General features: G+C 36.5%; 1 protein-coding gene across 6 annotated transcripts in view; it reads left to right on the top strand.

Moving 5' to 3' along the window:
- Nucleotides 1-22366, top strand: part of LOC144959741 (DDB1- and CUL4-associated factor 8-like) — a 36271-nt gene extending 13905 nt beyond the window's left edge. For all 6 annotated transcript variants that reach the window (XM_078892448.1, XM_078892452.1, XM_078892451.1 and 3 more), the window contains exons 5-13: nucleotides 3405-3499; nucleotides 7118-7225; nucleotides 8613-8640; nucleotides 9767-9869; nucleotides 15506-15613; nucleotides 17156-17286; nucleotides 18157-18279; nucleotides 21294-21410; nucleotides 22069-22366. In XM_078892448.1, coding sequence (XP_078748574.1) covers nucleotides 3405-3499; nucleotides 7118-7225; nucleotides 8613-8640; nucleotides 9767-9869; nucleotides 15506-15613; nucleotides 17156-17286; nucleotides 18157-18279; nucleotides 21294-21410; nucleotides 22069-22173 — 918 coding nt within the window. In that variant the 3' untranslated portion in view covers nucleotides 22174-22366. The remainder of the gene's footprint in view (nucleotides 1-3404; nucleotides 3500-7117; nucleotides 7226-8612; nucleotides 8641-9766; nucleotides 9870-15505; nucleotides 15614-17155; nucleotides 17287-18156; nucleotides 18280-21293; nucleotides 21411-22068) is intronic.
- The last annotated feature ends 754 nt before the right edge of the window (nucleotides 22367-23120 follow it).

Below are 23120 nucleotides of genomic sequence, written 5' to 3'. Positions count from 1 at the left end.
TGCCTGTTAGGCGATATTACAATTTTTTTCTGACAGACAACGCTGTTAACGGCCAGGTACTCATTTTACATTTGAGTACGGTGTGAGAATGTGAGTAAAGAGCCTTTTCCAAGGACTCAACTTGGCGCCGAGCGAGGCTCGAACCCAGGACCTTCCTATCCGAAAGCGAGTGGCATATCAGAAGATGACATAGCCGCATTTTTAAACCTCCCTCACTATTACACAAACAATTTGTAAAATTACCAAATTTGGCTCCAATTTCATAAATTCATGGACATCTCTGAGTCATAAAACTTATTGAAAAGGCCTGTCAAATTTCAGCCCATAGGCTGATTTCAGACTTTTAACAACTATCTGTTTTTAGTCGTTCAACTGTCAACAATGAGACTTTTATCTTTCATGGAAACTCCAAAGACTAATAATAGATGGTAATCCATGATTGTGTCAGTTTAATTTTAGAAAATAAGTAATTTCTGCTGTGTTTTACAGATGAGGATTGCACTGTGCTGCTTTTGTCGTCCAAGGTCACAGGTCATGGATCTGAAATCTGTCCCCGTGGAAAATTGCAAATGAAAACTGCAAAAATTGCACCCAAAATTCCAAAAATTGCATGCAAAAAATGCCAAAATTGCAAGGAAAATTGCAAATTTAAGACATTGTTTTCAATAAACAGCGCACAATAATTTATTCTTGCTTTAATTCTATGACAAGCACAGTCCACCAATTTTAGTTGGTTTGTTTTATATAGTATTGTGTCCATAAATTACATTGATATTGACATTGCATACTCAGAAACGAAATAATATGACGGGATGCCACCAGGAGATTTTGAAAAAACAAAACAAACAACACTTTTACACAAATGCATGGATTCCTAACAATTATGTGGTAGAAAAGCTCATAAATTTTTGAAAATATTATTATTAGTATTATTATTATCATTATTATTATTATTATTATTATCATCATCATCATCATCATCATCATCATCATCATCATCATAATCATCATCATCATCATCATCATCGTTATTATTATTATTATTATTATTATTATTATTATTATTACTATTATTATTATTATTATTATTATTATTATTATCATTATCATTATTATTATATTTCCAAGTACATCTCTACATCACAATAATACAGTGGAACTCGGAAGTAACGAGATCGAGGGGACCGGCCATAAAAACTTTCTATTTCCGAGTTACATGAATCTATGTTTATGATAGTAAATTAAACACCCATAATTTTAAAAAAGTAAATATTTATATATATATATATAATAGAATGATGTTAGCAATAAAACTATTATTAAATAGCATAATCTCATATGGAGGGTAACAAATGACATAGTATTTTCCTATGTTTAGCATTGTATGAGACTCCAGAACATGAAAATTGCAAAAAATTGCGGAAATTGTCAAAATTGCGGTCCCGTTGCGGTAACAGCGAAAAATACGTCAGTGGCCTTGGATAGACAAGATATCAAGGCAATTGACGCATCTGTTAAAAACAGATTTAGACTTCAGTGGTCTTGGATAGACAAGATATCAAGGCAATTGACGTATCTGTTAAAAACAGATTTCGACCTCAGTGGTCTTGGATAGACAAGATATCAAGGCAATTGACGCATCTGTTAAAAACAGATTTAGACCTCAGTGGTCTTGGAAAGACAAGATATCAAGGCAATTGACTCATCTGTTAAAAACAGATTTAGACCTCAGTGGTCTTGGATAGACAAGATATCAAGGCAATTGACTCATCTGTTAAAAACAGATTTAGATCTCAGTGGTCTTGGAAAGACAAGATATCAAGGCAATTGACGCATCTGTTAAAAACAGGTTTAGACCTAAGTGGTCTTGGATAGACAAGATATCAAGGCAGTTGACGCATCTGTTAAAAACAGATTTAGACCTCAGTGGTCTTGGAAAGACAAGATATCAAGGCAATTGACTCATCTGTTAAAAACAGCTTTAGACCTCAGTGGTCTTGGATAGACAAGATATCAAGGCAATTGACATCTGTTAAAAACAGATTTAGATCTCAGTGGTCTTGGAAAGACAAGATATCAAGGCAATTGACGCATCTGTTAAAAACAGGTTTAGACCTCAGTGGTCTTGGATAGACAAGATATCAAGGCAATTGACGCATCTGTTAAAAACAGATTTAGACCTCAGTGGTCTTGGATAGACAAGTTATCAAGGCAATTGACGTATCTGTTAAAAACAGGTTTAGACCTCAGTGGTCTTGGATAGACAAGATATCAAGGTAATTGACGCATCTGTTAAAAACAGATTTAGACCTCAGTGGCCTTGGATAGAAAAGGTATCAAGGCAATTGACGTATCTGTTAAAAACAGATTTAGACCTCAGTGGTCTTGGATAGACAAGAGAAATTTTGCTCGGCAACTTTTTGTCTGATTACATTTGAAAAGTCCCAGAGCTTGGACTTTGTTATTGCTTGATTTCCAAACGACTGTTGAATTACAGTGGTCAAGACTTCTCCACCTTGACCCGACATGCCGAGATTTCCTATCACAAAGCTCTTAGTAAGGAATTGAAGAAAATCCAGGCAGTCCCAGCTCTTGTTTCAGGCGTTTAGTAGCTTGGATTGTGGGCAGCACCAAATGTACCCAAAGTCATATGATGAGTATCTCTAGACACAGAAAGTTCAAGGAGAGGGACTGGCACCCTTGTTGAACCGAGTCAAAAAAAAACAACCCATCATCGTGATGTCCATCTGGTATCACTTTTCTCCCGATGTCATGACCATCTGATTGTAATTACGTTTTTTTCTCTGTGTCTCATCTACTTACTTGAAGTATGCCCTTATAGTCTCCAAGCAATTGTACATCATATCTATAAGAGCATAGTAATAGGAACCGGCAATTTTCAGACATTTTGAAAAGTGAGCATTTACAGGCCCACACTCTTTTCTATGGATTGGTCAAAATTGTACCCCCCCCCCTCCACACTTTGGTCAAATTGTACCCTCCCCCCCTCCACTCTTTGGTCAAATTACGCACCCCCCCAGGCCCACACTCCTTTCTATGGATTGGTCAAATTGTACCCCCCTCCACTCTTTGGTCAAATATGCACCCCCCTCCCCTTCCCCTTCTATTGAAGTTTGGCCAAAATGCCCCCCCCCCCCCCCCACCCCCACCCCTCCCCTCCGGTCTATTACTACCCCGCTTTCTATTTTATACAAGAGAGTAATTCATCATGTTGATAAAGGGGGAATCCAGAACATCCACATGATCTGTCTTTGTTGATGAAATTGAAGCCTTCATTCCATTTCCTATTATTTTTTGTTGTGTATTATACAGAAAGAGCTTTATTTTATTTTATTTATTTCTTTGAGCGTCAAGCATCAACGATTTCATTTCTTCCCTTCCAGCTGGCTCTGGAGTATGATTCAGCCAACGTCTTCTTGAGTTGTGGAGAAGATGCAGTCACTTATCTCTTTGACTTGAGGGAAGAGAGACCTCACAGGTAAATGGATTTTATTCACATGTCTGACCTCACAGAGACCTCACAGGTAACTGGATTTTATTCACATGTCTGACCTCACAGGTAAATGGATTTTATTCACATGTCTGACCTCACAGGTAAATGGATTTTATTCACATGTCTGACCTCACAGAGACCTCACAGGTAAATGGATTTTATTCACATGTCTGACCTCACAGGTGAATGGATTTTATTCACATGTCTGACCTCACAGGTAAATGGATTTTATTCACATGTCACATGACCTGTCAGGATTACGGAGTGAGCATAGCCTGTAATAATTCTTAAGATTAAAATTTAGTCGTGCTTCTCTGTGTGATTTCTATCACCATGTCTTATAGGCTCACCACCGAGTAGGAAATTGTCTATCCTAATATAAGCAGTGTTGTTCAAACTACGCAAATATGAGAAAATATACAGGAATATGAAAAATTTAAATTGGGCAAGAAATGAGTTCATCTATTGGAATTCTAGGGTTTTGTTTGCAATTTGGAACATTTAATGGCAAAAGAATGATATTTATTTCTGACAGTAAACCAGGTCTATTAGTTGTCTATTATTATGTCGACTTATATTATATAGACATGTCGACTATTACCAGGTCCATTAGTTGTCTATTATTATGTCGACTTATATTATATAGACATGTCGACTATTACCAGGTCTATTAGTTGTCTATTATTATGTCGACTTATATTATATAGACATGTCGACTATTACCAGGTCCATTAGTTGTCTATTATTATGTCGACTTATATTATATAGACATGTCGACTATTACCAGGTCCATTAGTTGTCCATTGATACATAGCTGCCGACTGTTAGAAATATTTCGTCGACTAGGAGAATTACGAAATTTTGACTCAAATTTCACAACTTCAACAGCATCTCTGAGTCATTAAAACTTATTGAACATGAAAGTTGATGCCAGACTGCGTTATTGTCTTTCATCTCCACTGGCTTGTTGATCTTTCCATAAGTCGTGTCATTTCTTTGTAAAGCAGAAATTGCATAATTTTTTGTGAAATAAAGATACAAGTTTTAGTTTGAAAGTATGAAAAAATATGTTTTATTCTGGGTCAAAATGTTAAAAATAAAAAGTCTCCAGATAGATGTTGGGTGGCACGTCTCTGTCTGACATCATTTATACCATTATGTGTGTCTGACATCATTTATACCAGTACATGTGTCTGACATCAGTTATACCAGTATGTGTGTCTGACATCATTTATAACAGTATGTGTGTCTGACATCAGTTATACCAGTATGTGTGTCTGACATCATTCATACCAGTATGTGTGTCTGACATCATTTATACCAGTACATGTGTCTGACATCATTCATACCAGTACATGTGTCTGACATCATTCATACCAGTACATGTGTCTGACATCATTCATACCAGTACATGTGTCTGACATCATTCATACCAGTATGTGTGTCTGACATCATTTATACCAGTACATGTCTGACATCATTCATACCAGTATGTGTGTCTGACATCAGTTATACCAGTATGTGTGTCTGACATCATTCATACCAGTATGTGTGTCTGACATCATTCATACCAGTATGTGTGTCTGACATCATTCATACCAGTATGTGTGTCTGACATCAGTTATACCAGTACATGTGTCTGACATCATTTATACCAGTATGTGTGTCTGACATCAGTTATACCAGTATGTGTGTCTGACATCATTCATACCAGTATGTGTGTCCGACATCATTCATACAAGTATGTGTGTCTGACATCATTTATACCAGTACATGTGTCTGACATCATTCATACCAGTATGTGTGTCTGACATCAGTTATACCAGTACATGTGTCTGACATCATTTATACCAGTATGTGTGTCTGACATCTTTTATACCAGTATGTGTGTCTGACATCAGTTATACCAGTACATGTGTCTGACATCAGTTATTCCAGTACATGTGTCTGACATCGTTTATACCAGTATGTGTGTCTGACATCATTTATGCCAGTATGTGTGTCTGACATCATTTATACCAGTATTTGTGTCTGACATCATTCATACAAGTATGTGTGTCTGACATCAGTTATACCAGTATGTGTGTCTGACATCATTCATACAAGTATGTGTGTCTGACATCATTCATACAAGTATGTGTGTCTGACATCATTTATACCAGTATGTGTGTCTTACATCAGTTATACCAGTACGTGTGTCTGACATCATTCATACAAGTATGTGTGTCTGACATCATTCATACAAGTATGTGTGTCTGACATCATTCATACAACTATGTGTGTCTGACATCATTCATACAAGTATGTGTGTCTGACATCATTCATACAAGTATGTGTGTCTGACATAATTTATACCAGTATGTGTATCTGACATCATTTATACCATTATGTGTGTCTGACATCATTTATACCAGTATGTGTGTCTGACATCATTTATACCAGTATGTGTGTCTGACATCAGTTATACCAGTATGTGTGTCTGACATCATTCATACAAGTATGTGTGTCTGACATCATTTATTTTGAGTTTCAAGCATTAGCATTTGAGTCCTTGTCAAAGGGTAGCAAACAATTGCTATTGCCTGTTTAATTCTATGGAAAGTGGGAAAAGACTGGCTCCAGCTGCCTTATTGCTCTGAAGAACTTTTTAAAAAATTCTGTTGGAAATTATGCATTTTATGCCCATGTATTTGTATCTGTTTGTTTTTGTCAGTTTGTTCATGTTAATAGTAAGACTTGTGTCAGTTTGTTCATGTTAATGATAAGACTTGTGTCAGTTTGCTCATGTTAATGATAAGACTTGTGTCAGTGTGTTCATGTTAATGATAAGGCTTGTGTCAGTTTGTTCATGTTAATGATAAGACTTGTGTCAATGTGTTCATGTTAATGATTAGACTTGTGTCAGTTTGTTCATGTTAATGATTAGACTTGTGTCAGTTTGTTCATGTTAATGATTAGACCATTGTGTCAGTTTGTTCATGTTAATGATAAGACTTGTGTCAGTGTGTTCATGTTAATGATAAGGCTTGTGTCAGTTTGTTCATGTTAATGATTAGACTTGTGTCAGTTTGTTCATGTTAATGATAGACCATTGTGTCAGTTTGTTCATGTTAATGGTAAGACTGTTGTGTAAGTTAGGTCATGTTAATGATTAGGCTTGTGTCAGTTTGTTCATGTTAATGATAAGACTTGTGTCAGTTTGTTCATGTTAATGATAAGACTTGTGTCAGTTTGTTCATGTTAATGATTAGACTTGTGTCAGTTTGTTCATGTTAATGATTAGACTGTTGTGTCCGTTTGTTCATGTTACTGATTAGACTGTTGTGTCCGTTTGTTCATGTTAATGATTAGACTGTTGTGTCGTTTGTTCATGTTAATGATTAGATCATTGTGTCAGTTTGTTCATGTTAATGATTAGACTGTTGTGTCGTTTGTTCATGTTAATGATTAGACTGTTGTGTCGTTTGTTCATGTTAATGATTAGACTGTTTTGTCAGTTTGTTCATGTTAATGATTAGACCATTGTGTCAGTTTGTTCATGTTAATGATAAGACTTGTGTCAGTTTGTTCATTTTACTGATAAAACTGTTGTGTATTCTACAGACTGGTGATCACCAAAGAAAATGAAAAGAAAGTCCCGTTGTACTCTATCCACTCCAATCCCTCTGATTCCAGGCAGTTTTGTGTCGGTGGACGGGATCATTACATACGGTAACCTGCACTCCTCTTTCTACCTTCCCTTCTTTTTCAATCATCAATGTTTGTTCCGCTTAATTGGGGGTTTTCCCACTCTCATCCAGACCTTATGCCATATTTGGCTAACTGTCACTGTGTGTGGCCTGGGTGGGACTCCTGACCTCCCATAGTGGGCAGGGAGGTACTTACTGTGTCTTCTTTCCCCCTATATGTTTTCCAACATGCTTTCTGTTTTTGTCTTGGAATGAGTTTACTTGGTTTTCGCCCAGGCCCTGGTTGGGAGGGAAACAGTTAAATGTATAGTTAGAGCTTTGGGAGATGCTATTTTTTGTCTTGTAAATCATCTCTCTGTCATGCACTGTATTATTTTTAATATTATATAAATATGATTATGATTTGTAAACATTTTAGTGTATTCCTCATAGTGGGGACCTGTGCTTGAGTCAGGATGAGACATTTAGGTGATCTCAAACTAAGTACATGATGATGTGCTCTTGGACTATGTTTCCTATTTGAACCAATTCCCTTTGACTTACTTTTTCTTGGGTGCTTTAATTGTAATTCTAGATCTTTTTACTATCCCAGTTTCTTCCTTTTACTGGCGTTTATATGACCCAAATGTGTTGCAAGCGCGTAAAACCCTTTGAAACAAACAGACAAACAGTGTGGGGCTTTGTTATACTACACTCACCATCGTAATGTTGGGTCCAGGGTTTGAGTCTTGCTTGGAGCTGCGCTTAGTGGAGTCCTTGGAAGAGGATTATTCCTCGCATTCTAGTATAAGATGAGTATGGGCTCGGTAACAGCTTTGCCCTAATAGAAATGATCTATGGACACCTTGTAAAGCACTTTGAGTACATTTAGTGGATATTGTGCTATATAATGGCTATTTATTTTTTCTTCTTTTTTTTCTGTGGTAATGAAAATATGTCTGGTTTATTGAGAATTTAGGCTTGTTTTTCTGATTTGAAAATTGGTGAAATGCACGATTGACAATTACTTGTTGCCCCGTAGGTCAGAAATTATTTTATTTGTCAGTGCTGATGGTTTTCCTCAGATCAGTAGAAATCTGCAATTTTAGAGTCAAAGGAGGAATTTCCTCCTGTTAATAAAATGACATCCAATGTTTTGGCATTGAGACGAGAGAGTTGATGTGTGCTGGAACATTAATGTGCAGTTTCCCACCCTCCAGAAATTGGCTAGAGTGTCAATGATATTTTATCATCTCAATGGCTCTAGAGGTGGCAGTCATTGCAGTTAAAATGGGACTTCAAGGCCATTGTTCAAAATGTTCCTTTTTCACTTTTAGTCACCATCAGCTCTGATTTGTGGAAAAATGAATCATGTGTGTTGTCATTTTCCTATTCCTAGTCATAAAATGTTGATTTTTTTCTCTCCACAGCGTTTATGACAAAAGAAAGATTTCAGAGGTAATTTGTTTTGTATTCGTCTCCTTTGAATATCCACAACACTTAAAGTTTTGTGTGGAAAATCATAAGGCATGGACGTAAAGAACTGTATGCATGTTGTGAGTTTATGTGTTTGTGCATGCGTGTGTGTGTATGACAGAAAAAGGGAGACAATGATGATAATCTTCCACGGAATTCTGGGATTTGAGGATTTTCTCAGAAATTTTCAGCTGATTTTTCTGTGTCAGACATTTTCCTCTGATAAAAGACCTGGTTGCTAAGTGATGGATTCTCGGAAAAATTGTCAAATTGTCATTGTGTTTTGTGTCATATTTTGACGCCTGTGTACGGTTGCATGAATTTTGTAGATAATCTCATTGTTAGGCCGTCAGCAGGCCGTCAGCTTAGACAGAATGTAAATCTAAATAAAAAGAGCTCAAGACAAGTGGTAATTTTTGATGAATGAATTCATGGTTGAAAGGAAAGGGGTGGGGCGGGGGAGTGATATTTTTTTGTTTTTATGATTGCCAAAAGGAAGCTAAGTAAGAAAATTATTTACACTCCTCCCCTTTTTTTTGTCTATAGAAACGGGGATAAACTCCTGCTCTATGGACCGAATGGCTCTGAGACGGACTGCTATCATTACAGTCCACTGAGATCAAAATATCATCATTGCTATATTTTAGAGCTGCCAAGTTTTATCACGTTTTTCTAGACCGTTGTACATTTGAATGCTTTGTCTCCCTGTCCTGTACATGACAAAAATGGCCACCTGGCTCTCCATGGGTTTCTATTGTTTTTATTTTTATCATCATTTTTTGATACCTATTTTTAGAATTTCCAACCATAATATTGCCATTCTTACATTTAATCCGACTACAACTAAAAATGTCCAAAACAAAATTCTTTGAACGTGCATTCTCTTTTTTGTTCTAGACTGATGACAGAACATTTTAGAATAACTTTTCCTTAATATTTCAAATTTAACATTGAAATTTCTTAAATTTCTCATATCATCTGTCTTGTCATGCACCATTGAACACGTTTGGTGGAGATTGTTATTTATTTATTTATTCATTTACCGCAGTAGGAAGCACAAAGGTATTGATGAGACAATCTGACAACTGTTCCTCTTTCTCTCTTACAGGAAGTGAATGGAGGCGTGTTAAAGAAACTTTGCCCTGACCATCTGGTAGATAGTTCTATCAAAGCCAATGTGACGTGTGCTTGCTACAGTTATAATGGGACCGGTAAGAATGATGAGAAATGTTGGGTATGATGGCCAAGTGCCAGATGAAAACAGAATTAAAACTCACGGGGTCCTGTGCCTAATTCGGGATCCAACCGACACACGACACCCTCTGCCTGGCTGAGAGAGAGAGAGCAAGAGATCAACGAGCCGTCACACTAGCCTCTCAGGCATCTGGCCACATAAAAATAATATGGATATCGAACTCGTCCCTATCATGCAGACTCGGTTCTCTCAACATGTCAGGGGATCACAAACGAGGCTGGCCGACAAACCCTACAAACTTTTTAATGAGGGAGCAGTTATAAGCTATATCTCCTAAAAATCTCTGCAGCTCAGTGCTTTGTATTTATGGTTCATTGGAGTTCTGGTTTCTGGTCTCTTGGGAGATCCATAGATTAATTAATTGTACTTACATTAATGGATATTATATGAGGAGCTGCAGTGGAGAACAATTCTTGTAAAAGGAAAATAGGCATGTTTTTCGTTTTTTAATTATATTTATTATGGGAAATATTTATTAGATTTGGAAAGAAAATACATCTAAAATGTGGTCAGTTATACAACTTTGGTCTGGCGTTTTAATGGTGGACTTTGGTGGACACCCTGCTGTAATGGACATTGCTGGTATTGCTACGACATTCATACAATGACCTATAGTGGACATCACTGGTATTGTGGAGACATTCATACAATGACCTATAGTGGACATCACTGGTATTGTGGAGACATTGACACAATGACCTATAGTGGACATCACTGGTATTGCTACGACATTCATACAATGACCTATAGTGGACATCACTGGTATTGTGGAGACATTCATACAATGACCTATAGTGGACATCACTGGTATTGCTACGACATTCATACAATGACCTATAGTGGACATCACTGGTATTGTGGAGACATTCATACAATGACCTATAGTGGACATCACTGGTATTGCTACGACATTCATACAATGACCTATAGTGGACATCACTGGTATTGCTACGACATTCATACAATGACCTATAGTGGACATCACTGGTATTGTGGAGACATTCATACAATGACCTATAGTGGACATCACTGGTATTGCTACGACATTCATACAATGACCTATAGTGGACATCATTGGTATTGTGGAGACATTCATACAATGACCTATAGTGGACATCATGGTATTGTGGAGACATTCATACAATGACCTATAGTGGACATCACTGGTATTGTGGAGACATTCATACAATGACCTATAGGGGGACATCACTGGTATTGTGGAGACATTCATACAATGACCTATAGTGGACATCATGGTATGTGGAGACATTCATAAATGACCTATAGTGGACATCACTGGTATTGTGGAGACAATTCATACTCATATCGACCTATAGTGGGACATCATGGTATTGGTACGACATTCATACAATGACCTATAGTGACGGAAGCATCATCATGTTGTATTGTGGAGAAATTCATTACAATGACTATAGTGGACATCACTGGTATTGTACGACATTCATACAATGACCTATATGTGGACATCACTGGTATTGTGGAGACATTCATACAATGACCTATAGGGGGCATCACTGGTATGCTAGAATTCATACAAACCTATAGTGGAGACATTATAGCATTGCACATACCTATAGTGGACATCACTGGTATTGCTACGACATTCATACAATGTACCTTATAGTGGACATCACTGGTATGTGGAGACATTCAACAATGACCTATAGTGGACATCACTGGTATTGCTGACGCAGCATTCATACAATGACCTATAGTGGACTCACTGGTATTGCTGGAGACATTCATACAATGACCTTATAGTGGACATCACTGGTTAATGTGGAGACATTGAACAATGACCTATAGTGGACATCATGGTATTGCTACGACATTCATACAATGACTATAGTGGACATCATGGTATTGTGGAGACATTCATACAATGACCTATAGTGGACATCATGGTATTGTGGAGACATTCATACAATGACTATAGTGGACATCTTGGTATTGTGAGACATTCATACAATGACCTTAGTGGACATCATGGTATTGTGGAGACATTCATACAATGACCTATAGTGGACATCACTGGTATTGTGGAGACATTCATACAATGACCTATAGTGGACATCATTGGTATTGTGGAGACATTCATACAATGACCTATAGTGGACATCACTGGTATTGTGGAGACATTCATACAATGACCTATAGTGGACATCACTGGTATTGTGGAGACATTCATACAATGACCTATAGTGGACATCATTGGTATTGTGGAGACATTCATACAATGACCTATAGTGGACATCACTGGTATTGTGGAGACATTCATACAATGACCTATAGTGGACATCATTGGTATTGTGGAGACATTCATACAATGACCTATAGTGGACATCATGGTATTGTGGAGACATTCATACAATGACCTATAGTGGACATCATGGTATTGTGGAGACATTCATACAATGACCTATAGTGGACATCACTGGTATTGTGGAGACATTCATACAATGACCTATTAGTGGACATCACTGGTATGTGGAGACATTCATACAATGACCTATAGTGGACATCACTGGTATTGTGGAGACATTCATACAATGACCTATAGTGACATCATGGTATTGTGGAGACATTCATACAATGACCTAATTAGTGGACATCACTGGTATTGCTAGACATTCATTACAATGACCTATAGTGGACATCACTGGTATTGTGGAAACATTCATACAATGACTATAGTGGACATCATGGTATATGGAGACATTCATACAATGACCTATAGTGGACATCATGTATTGTGGACATTCATACAATGACCTATAGTGGAATCATGGTATTGTGAGACATTCATACAATGACCTATAGTGGACATCACTGTATTGTGGAGACATTCATACAATGACCTATAGTGGACATCTTGGTATTGTGGAGACATTCATACAATGACCTATAGTGGACATCATGGTATTGTAGACATTCATACAATGACCTATAGTGGACATCATGGTATTGTGAGACATTCATACAATGACCTATAGTGGACATCATGGTATTGTGGAGACATTCATACAATGACCTATAGTGGACATCACTGGTATTGGTAGACATTCATACAATGACCTATAGTGGAATTCATTGGTATTGTGGAGACATTCATACAATGACCTATAGTGGCATCACTGGTATTGCTACGACATTCATACAATGCCCATAGTGGACATCACTGGTATTGTGGAGACATTCATACATGACCTATAGTGGAATCACTGTATTGCTACGACATTCATACAATGACCTATAGTGGACATCACTGGTATTGGAGACATTCATACAATGACCTATAGTGGACATCACTGGTATTGTGGAGACATTCATACAATGACCTATAGTGGACATCACTGTATTGTGGAGACATTCATACAATGACCTATAGTGGACATCTTGGTATTGTGGAGACATTCATACAATGACCTATAGTGGACATCACTGGTATTGCTGACGACATTCATACAATGACCTATAGTGGACATCATGTATGTGGAGACATTCTACAATGACCTATAGTGGACATCACTGGTATTGTGGAGACATTCATACAATGACCTATAGTGGACATCATGTTGTGGAGACATTCAACAATGACCTATAGTGGACATCACTGGTATTGGAGACATTCATACAATGACCTATAGTGCATCATTGGTATTGTGAGAATCATACAATGACCTATATGGACATCATGGTATTGGAGACATTCATACAAGGACATAGTGACATCATGTATTGGGAGACATTATACAAGACCTATAGGACATCATTGGTATTGTGGAGACATTCACAGACTATAGTGGACATCCTGGTATTGTGGAGACATTCATACAATGACCTATAGTGGACATCATGGTATGTGGAGACATTCATACAATGACCTATAGTGGAATCATGGTATTGTGAGACATTAACAATGACCTATAGTGGACATCACTGGTATGGAACATTCATACAATGACCTATAGTGGACATCACTGGTATTGTGAGACATTCATACAATGACCTATAGTGGGCATCACTGGATTGCTACGACATTCATACAATGACTATAGTGGACATCATGTATTGTGGAGACATTCATACAATGACCTATAGTGGACATCACTGGTATTGCTACGACATTCTACAATGACCTATAGTGGACATCACTGGTATTGAGACATTCATACAATGACCTATAGTGGACATCACTGGTATGTGGAGACATTCATACAAGACCTATAGTGGACATCACTGGTATTGCTACGACATTCATACAATGACTATAGTGGACATCATGTATTGTGGAGACATTGCACAATGACTATAGTGGACATCACTGGTATTGTAGACATTCTACATACCTAGTGGACATCATGGTATTGTGGAGACATTCAACAATGACTATAGGACATCATGGTATTGTGAGACATTCATACAATGACTATAGTGGACATCACTGGTTTGAGACATTCATACAATGACCTATAGTGGACATCACTGGTATTGGAGACATTCATACAATGACCTATAGTGGACATCACGGTATGTGGAGACATTCATACAATGACCTATAGTGGACATCATTGGTATTGTGGAGCATTCATACAATGACCTATAGTGGACATCATGGTATTGTGGAGACATTCATACAATGACCTATAGTGGACATCATGGTATTGTGGAGACATTATACAATGACCTATAGTGGACATCATTGGTATTGTGGAGACATTCATACAATGACCTATAGTGGACATCATGGTATTGTGGAGACATTCATACAATGACCTATAGTGGACATCACTGGTATTGTGGAGACATTCATACAATGACCTATAGTGGACATCATTGGTATTGTGGAGACATTCATACAATGACCTATAGTGGACATCACTGGTATTGCTACGACATTCATACAATGACCTATAGTGGACATCACTGGTATTGTGGAGACATTCATACAATGACCTATAGTGGACATCACTGGTATTGTGGAGACATTCATACAATGACCTATAGTGGACATCATTGGTATTGTGGAGACATTCATACAATGACCTATAGTGGACATCATTGGTATTGTGGAGACATTCATACAATGACCTATAGTGGACATCACTGGTATTGTGGAGACATTCATACAATGACCTATAGTGGACATCATTGGTATTGTGGAGACATTCATACAATGACCTATAGTGGACATCATTGGTATTGTGGAGACATTCATACAATGACCTATAGTGGACATCACTGGTATTGTGGAGACATTCATACAATGACCTATAGTGGACATCACTGGTATTGTGGAGACATTCATACAATGACCTATAGTGGGCATCGGTAGTATTGCAACGAGGAGCATGTGAAGGGAGTAAGAACTTGATATTTTGCCTACATTTTATTGAAATCTCATCTATTGTCCAAAATTTATTCAAAGTACTTCCAGATCTACCGGTCATTGCTGGGTGGACTGGGTTCAATTCCAGTCCCTTCGCATTTGAAACGAGTGCCCTACCAACTGAACCATTGGGTATGATGTATCAAATTTCTCATTTCATCCCTGGCTTTCTTTATTTTCAGAAATCATCGGCTCCTACAACGATGAGGACATTTACATGTTTGACAACCAACACTCGGACGGCTCGAATTACAGCCATCGCTATCGTGGCCACCGGAACAATGCAACGGGTAATTTACAGCTGGAACTCTTTTATTCAACGTTGTTAATTTTCTGTATATTTACGGAATTCAGTTTATTATAAACCCTCAATATATTTTTCAATCACTTGTTAAATGGAAAAAGTAAGTACAAGAAGTCTTTTTACAGGAGGTCAGCACTCAGAAAGGGGTCGTCGGTCAATGTGTTTGTGTGCCTCCCGAATTGGCAACCCTGTTTATTCCATTGAATTGGCTTGTGGCTTGTGGCTTGTGGCTTTGTGGACAGATACAGATCTGAACAAGTCTGTATCAAACAATGGAGGAAGACGGAATCTTTAAAAATGGTTTTCTTCTTGTATTTTTCTTTCTTGCTTTGTCTGGACTGTTTCATACAGACTTTTTAAGATTTTCATCTTTTATACCAGTGCCTGCTCCCTAATTTCTCAATGTGAAAGCTTTATGTACAGATTGGGTGGGGTCTCCAGACCTCCCATGGTGGGCAGAGAGGTCACTAGCTGTGTCTTCTATCCTCCATATCTGTTTTTCTTTCCATTGCTCTCTGTCTTTGTTCTGAAATTAGATTGCTCTTTTTTTCTTCTAGGTCCTGGCTGGTATCCTTAGCTGTTAGTGAGACAATCAAATGTGTAGTTCCTATTTATTTTAAAAGGGCTATCTATTTTTCCTCACTTATGTACTTTTATAGTTATTAGTTTTGAATATATTGTACTTTGTAAACATTTGGGTGTATCCTCTGGAATCTTTTGCTTGTGTCTGGATGTAAATAGAATTGTGGTGAAATCTTCAGTTCTCTATATGAACCAGTCCCCATTACGAACCAGATCCCCTTTCTCTTCCTTTTATATTCATATCAACAACTTTGCCTCTATCATCTTCCATTTTACTGGTGCTGAAATGACCTAAGATTGCCGTAAAAATCAGAAAACCAAAACTAAACATTTATAGACAGAGAGAATGACAGTAGAAAACCGTTAAAACAACTTATAATTTTCTGGAAAAATTGAGAGAGAAAAAATAGCAGTGAGAGGGTTAATAGAAAAACGATGTTACCTTTTTTTCTGACATAAGCAACACTGTTAACAACCAGGTACTCATTTTACACCTGAGTAGAGTGAGAGAATGTGAGTAAAGAACCTTTTCCAAGGACTCAGTTGTGCCGCTCATAGCAGGACTTGAAGACACTGGACCTTCTGGCCTAAAGTCCTGTGTCTTACCACTTGACCAGATCGCCTCTAGATAAGAACATTTATGCGCCCAATTTCCACCGACATACCATACCGGATACGCTTAACCATAACCTTCCAGGAGACTTTACAAAATGCTGAATCCTTTGTGTTTTATGACTTTGCACATTTTTTTTACAATATCAGGCTACAGGCGGCTTTCTCATTGACAAGTGTTGTATAAATATGTTCGTTTATCCCCCCCCCCCCCTCCCCCATGACACAATCATCTTTCTACCTCTATCTCTCTCCCCCCCCCTCTCTCTCTCTCTCTCTCTCTCTCTCTCTCTCCATCTCTCCGTCTCTCTCATCCCCCACCACCCATGATTAGTCAAAGGTGTCAACTTCTATGGACCCAAGTCAGAGTTCATCGTCAGTGGTAGTGACTGTGGCAATTTGTACATCTGGGAGAAGGAGACGGAAGCCATCATCACTTTCCTGGAAGGAGACAGAGCTGGTGTGGTGAGTCACCTTTCAATTCTCAATCACCACAAAATTGAGCACACATGGTATGACACACGTGTGTTCAGTAAATGGCCGGATGACTCTTGATAAAAAATGACACTTGAAGGCTCTCTGGAGGCTAACACATAAAGAGAACTTGTTTCTGATACATTTCCTTTTATAGCCAAAATGGGCAACAACTACAAATTACAAGGGCAATGAACTACCAACAATATAGGTAAACACACATAGATAGTATAAATCACACAACATTGACACCCGGAAATAAAACGGACCAACACACAACTATGTGTAACTTTGAACGTTTAGAGTCTGGTTAATACAGTTTAGTGAGAATTACTCATAAACGCGGATGACAAAAAGCAATAACAAAGACCTGAGTGACGTCAACTTCATACCTTGCCTCCTCATTTAAGATCAAAATACCCAGAATCCACTTTTAAACCAAATCTGAAAACAATGCTTATATGGAAACGCCTTTGAAAATTTTCATTATTTATACCTTTTATTTCTTTTTTATTTGAATATACTTTTACATTTAAATATGTTTAGTGGTGTAATCTGTGGCTGATGTCATTTGTGGGTCCATTTTATTTATTTATTTATTTATTATTATTATTATTATTATTATTATTATTATTATTATTATTATTATTATTATTATTATTATTATTATTATTATTATTATTATTATTATTATCATTATTATTATTATTATTATTATTATTATTATCATTATTATTATTATTATTATTATTATTATTATTATTATTATTATTATTATTATTATTATTATTATTATTATTATTATTATTATTATTATTATGAAATAAATAAATATTAATTTAGTTGCTATTGAACCCTCAGATTAACGTTTTGGAACCTCACCCCAGCCTTCCTATCCTGGCCACTAGTGGTCTGGACCACGAGGTCAAACTGTGGATGCCCTCTCAGCCAGATCCAAAAATAGACACGCCCAGGCTCAAAAAGGTAGGATGGCAGATTACGGTTGGAGGGAACTGGGATATTTGGGGATTTATGCTTTGTTTTTTTCTGTTATGTTTTTAAATCATATTATGTGAAGGGATATTTTGTTCAGATAAAGATCTGAACAAGTGTGTATGAAAGGGGCCAGACAAAGGGAAAAAGAAAAATGCCATCTCAAAAAATCAGTCGACCTCGACTCTACTCCCACTCCAGGAAGACTGATTTTGTTTTGGTAAAACTGGATTGTGAGGAGAGACGAGCAGGAGTTGGATCAACACAGCATCGTCTTCATTTTGTTTTGGTAAAACTGGATTGTGAGGAGAGACGAGCAGGAGTTGGATCAACACAGCATCGTCTTCATTTTGTTTTGGTAAAACTGGATTGTGAGGAGAGACGAGCAGGAGTTGGATCAACACAGCATCGTCTTCATTTTTTTTGGGTAAAACTGGATTGTGAGGAGAGACGAGCAGGAGTTGGATCAACACAGCATCGTCTTCATTTTGTTTTGGTAAACCTGGATTGTGAGGAGAGACGAGCAGGAGTTGAATCAACACAGCATTGTCTTCATTCCTATGTAGCTCTTTAATTTAAATTATGCCCCTCTATCATCAACGCTATCGACAAGTTTTGTAATTTCAGTCGGTCACATGACCCCTGTTTTCATTAAAAGCCTCCATGATGTATTGGAGTTTTGCACAAAAATATGCACGTTAGCATCGGATATACGTTTAGTGTTCTCAGATATTTTTCATACTTTCACTATTCGCTACTTTGATTAAAAGGTATTCAATCAGAAAATTAAATGCTTATGAAGATTGAACATAAAAATGATTATTTCCCTTTATTGATTTGTGAAATATAAACTAAACTCGATCCTTTAAAAAAGATAAATTTGATCTGTTTTGTTTTTTGTTTTGTTTTCAAGCAAGCTTTTACGCGGTTTAGGTTTAAGAGGAATGAGTACACTCCCTTTTTAGATTTGTTTATCTTGTCAAAGTATATAGGTAGGAATTCTCTGCTTTAAAATGTATTTATCTTGTCAAAGTATATAGGTAGGAATTCTCTGCTTTAAGATGTATTTATCTTGTCACAGTATATAGGTAGGAATTCTCTGCTTTAAGATGTATTTATCTTATCACAGTATATAGGTAGGAATTCTCTGCTTTAAGATGTATTTATCTTATCACAGTATATAGGTAGGAATTCTCTGCTTTAAGATGTATTTATCTTATCACAGTATACAGGTAGGAATTCTCTGCTTTAAGATGTATTTATCTTATCACAGTATATAGGTAGGAATTCTCTGCTTTAAGATGTATTTATCTTATCACAGTATATAGGTAGGAATTCTCTGCTTTAAGATGTATTTATCTTATCACAGTATATAGGTAGGAATTCTCTGCTTTAAGATGTATTTATCTTGTCACAGTGTATCATATCAAAGAAAATGAGATGCAATCCCCTGCATTTTATCTCATCTCCTTAATTGTTTATCTCAAAACTCTTTCTCGAGTAATAAATATTGTACCAGGTTGGCAGTTATGCATTTCTAAGCATCCTAACTTATTTCAATTATTTTACATTTGTGCTTATGTTTTGGTCCTTCTCCAAGTTAAGGCAGTTGGATTCTTTCTTTATTTTGTCTGTTGTGAAGTTTGGTCTCACTGTGGGAAGTGTCATTTCATAACGATTCAAATGTGCTGGGACTGAAACTAATTATTGGCAACATTTAGACAAGCCTCTGTCATCTTAAACTTGTTCGTGTTAGTAGTAGTAATTTAACAGGCTGACTTTTATATGCTGTAATTCGATGACGTCACAATGATGATTTCCAAATGGGTGAACTGTTGTATTTTTAAAAACTTATTTGGACGACTTGATGCCACATTTGGTTCTTAAATTGCTCGGTAGGATTATTCTTCTAAAGGTAGGATTATTCTTCTAAAGGTAGGATTATTCTTCTAAAGGTAGGATTATTCTTCTAAAGGTAGGATTATTTTTCTAAAGGTAGGATTATTTTTCTAAAGGTAGGATTATTTTTCTAAAGGTAGGATTATTCTTCTAAAGGTAGGATTATTCTTCTAAAGGTAGGATTATTTTTCTAAAGGTAGAATTATTCTTCTAAAGGTAGAATTATTCTTCTAAAGGTAGGATTATTTTTCTAAAGGTAGAATTATTCTTCTAAAGGTAGAATTATTCTTCTAAAGGTAGAATTATTCTTCTAAAGGTAGAATTATTCTTCTAAAGGTAGAATTATTCTTCTAAAGGTAGAATTATTCTTCTAAAGGTAGGATTATTCTTCTAAAGGTAGAATTATTCTTCTAAAGATAGGATTATTCTTCTAAAGGTAGAATTATTCTTCTAAAGGTAGGATTATTCTTCTAAAGGTAGAATTATTCTTCTAAAGGTAGGATTATTCTTCTAAAGGTAGAATTATTCTTCTAAAGTTAGGATTTTTCAGTCCCACATTTTGCTGGGCATCCTGTATATCCTATGGTATGACACTCGCCATTGGACTGAAAGGTCCAGGGTTTGATTCCTTGGAAAAGACTATTTACTCACATTCTCTTACCGTACTCAGATGTAAAATGAGTACCAGTCTATTTTTTAGGACTTATATTCTTCTTTTTTTTTTTGTGAGAGGAGAGTGACAAGTCTCTTCCCATACAAAACTATTTCATACATTTTTTCATGCAAAATTTTCCTCCTTTTTCACTTTTGGTCACCATCAGCTCTGTATTATCTACTGTTATTTTTGTTTTGAATGTAAACATTTGAGTGTATTCCTTTTATTGGGATCCTGTGCTTGTTTCAGGATGAGAGATTTAGGTGATTTCAAACTAAGCACACTGATATTGTGCTCTAAAAATCTACATTTGTTCCCTAATTGAACCCTTCCCGGTTGTCTTTTTCTTGTATGCTTTTAATTGTAAATCTAGAATTTTTGGACTATCCCATTTTTTGCGTAAACTCGTTTTTAACAAACCCTCACAACCATTTTTCATTGTAATATCCAGACAATTCAAAAGAACGTGCGAGAGAGACGGTTGGAGGCTGTGTCGGAACCAACTGTGATGAGTGGACAAATGTTGTGGATGATCATGCGTCACTTCAGGAATACGGCCAGGAGACGGGTGAGCATATGGGATAGGTAGACATTTGGTGTGTTACACGCATAATGTGGGATATGTTAGACATTTGGTGTGTTACACACATAATGTGGGATATGTTAGATATTTGGTGTGTTACACACACAATGTGGGATTGGTAGACATTTGGTGTGACACACACATAATCTGGGATAGGTAGACATTTGATGTGTTACACACATAATGTGAGATATGTAGACATTTGGTGTGACACATACAGAATGTGGGATATGTTAGACATTTGGTGTGTTACACGCATAATGTGGGATATGTTAGACATTTGGAACAAGTAAAACAACTTGACAGTTTTCTATGAATGACAAGTAAAACAACTTGATAGTTTTCTATGAATGACAAGTAAAACAACTTGAAAGTTTTCTATGAATGACAAGTAAAACAACTTGATAGTTTTCTATGAATGACAAGTAAAACAACTTGATAGTTTTCTATGAATGACAAGTAAAGCAGCTTGACAGTTTTCTATGAATGACAAGTAAAACAACTTGAAAGTTTTCTATGAATGACAAGTAAAGCAGCTTGACAGTTTTCTATGAATGACAAGTAAAGCAACTTGACAGTTTTTGGAAGTCATTCCTATAAAAAATACATTTGTTTCTTTCTAATTTCTGGTTCCAATGTCCAGTTACGGGAGGAAGGCCAAGAGTTGTCATCCACTGATGAAGAGGAAGGCAACAGATCTGATGAGTCTGATGCAACAGAGGAAATGAACCAGTGCGCCCAGTCCTAATCCAGCCACTCATCTTTACCAATCAATAATAATTACTGTAAAGCCACCACTGGCATGCATTGACTTTGAATCTATCCGTAACATTCGTAAACTCTTAGCCTCACACTGGCCAAAACATGACGTCACAATACGAGGCGACAATCAACGAAAAAGAAAGTTTAAACGAGTTGTCATTATAAGTGTTAAATTGAAAGGAAACAAATGATCCCATTGGTTGAACGACTGAATATAATCCACTGTTGACCCCCTTTAGTTGGGCGTCGTCTTGTGCCACCATGTCGTTTTATGGACCAGTCAGGAAAGTTGAAATGGTTATCATTTATAGTTGTTCATTTTTTTGCTGTGTCTTTTATCCCTCTATTGCTGTTTTTCCAACTTGCTTTCTGTCTTTGTCTTGGAATGAGATTACTTAGTTTTGTTCTGGTCCTGGACAGAGTCTTTGGCTGGGAGGGAAACAGTCAAACGTATAGTTATAGTTTTAGAAGATGATTTCTTTCCCCTGTAAATCAGCTCTGTTATGTACTGAATACAGTGCAACCCCTGGATAATGACAAACTCCTGGATAATGACATTGACGTCCGGTCCAGATTTTTTTGCTTTATACAGGCCTGTAAATCTTCCGACAATTGTCGGAATTCGGACAGTACGATTTTGCTCTATAAATTCTGACATTGAAAAACAAAACAAAAAAACAACAAAAAGATAAAAATTATTTAAAAATTAAAAAAAAAAAAGAATATATATATATATATATATATATATATATATATATATATATATATATATATATATATATATATATATATATATATATATATATATATATATATATTCGTAACGTCAAAAGACAAAACCAACTAAAAAGTAAATAAAAGTTTTATTTTGTGCCCCGACCAGAGCCTATTAAAAAAAACAACAAACATTGTACTTATCTCGTCAAAGACAAA

This window comes from Berghia stephanieae, chromosome 14 (genome assembly GCF_034508935.2).
Source record: "Berghia stephanieae isolate SIO BIC M18660-M18661 chromosome 14, UCSD_Bste_1.3, whole genome shotgun sequence".
Lineage (NCBI taxonomy): Eukaryota > Metazoa > Mollusca > Gastropoda > Nudibranchia > Aeolidiidae > Berghia > Berghia stephanieae.
This window is presented reverse-complemented; position numbering and strand designations above follow the sequence as displayed.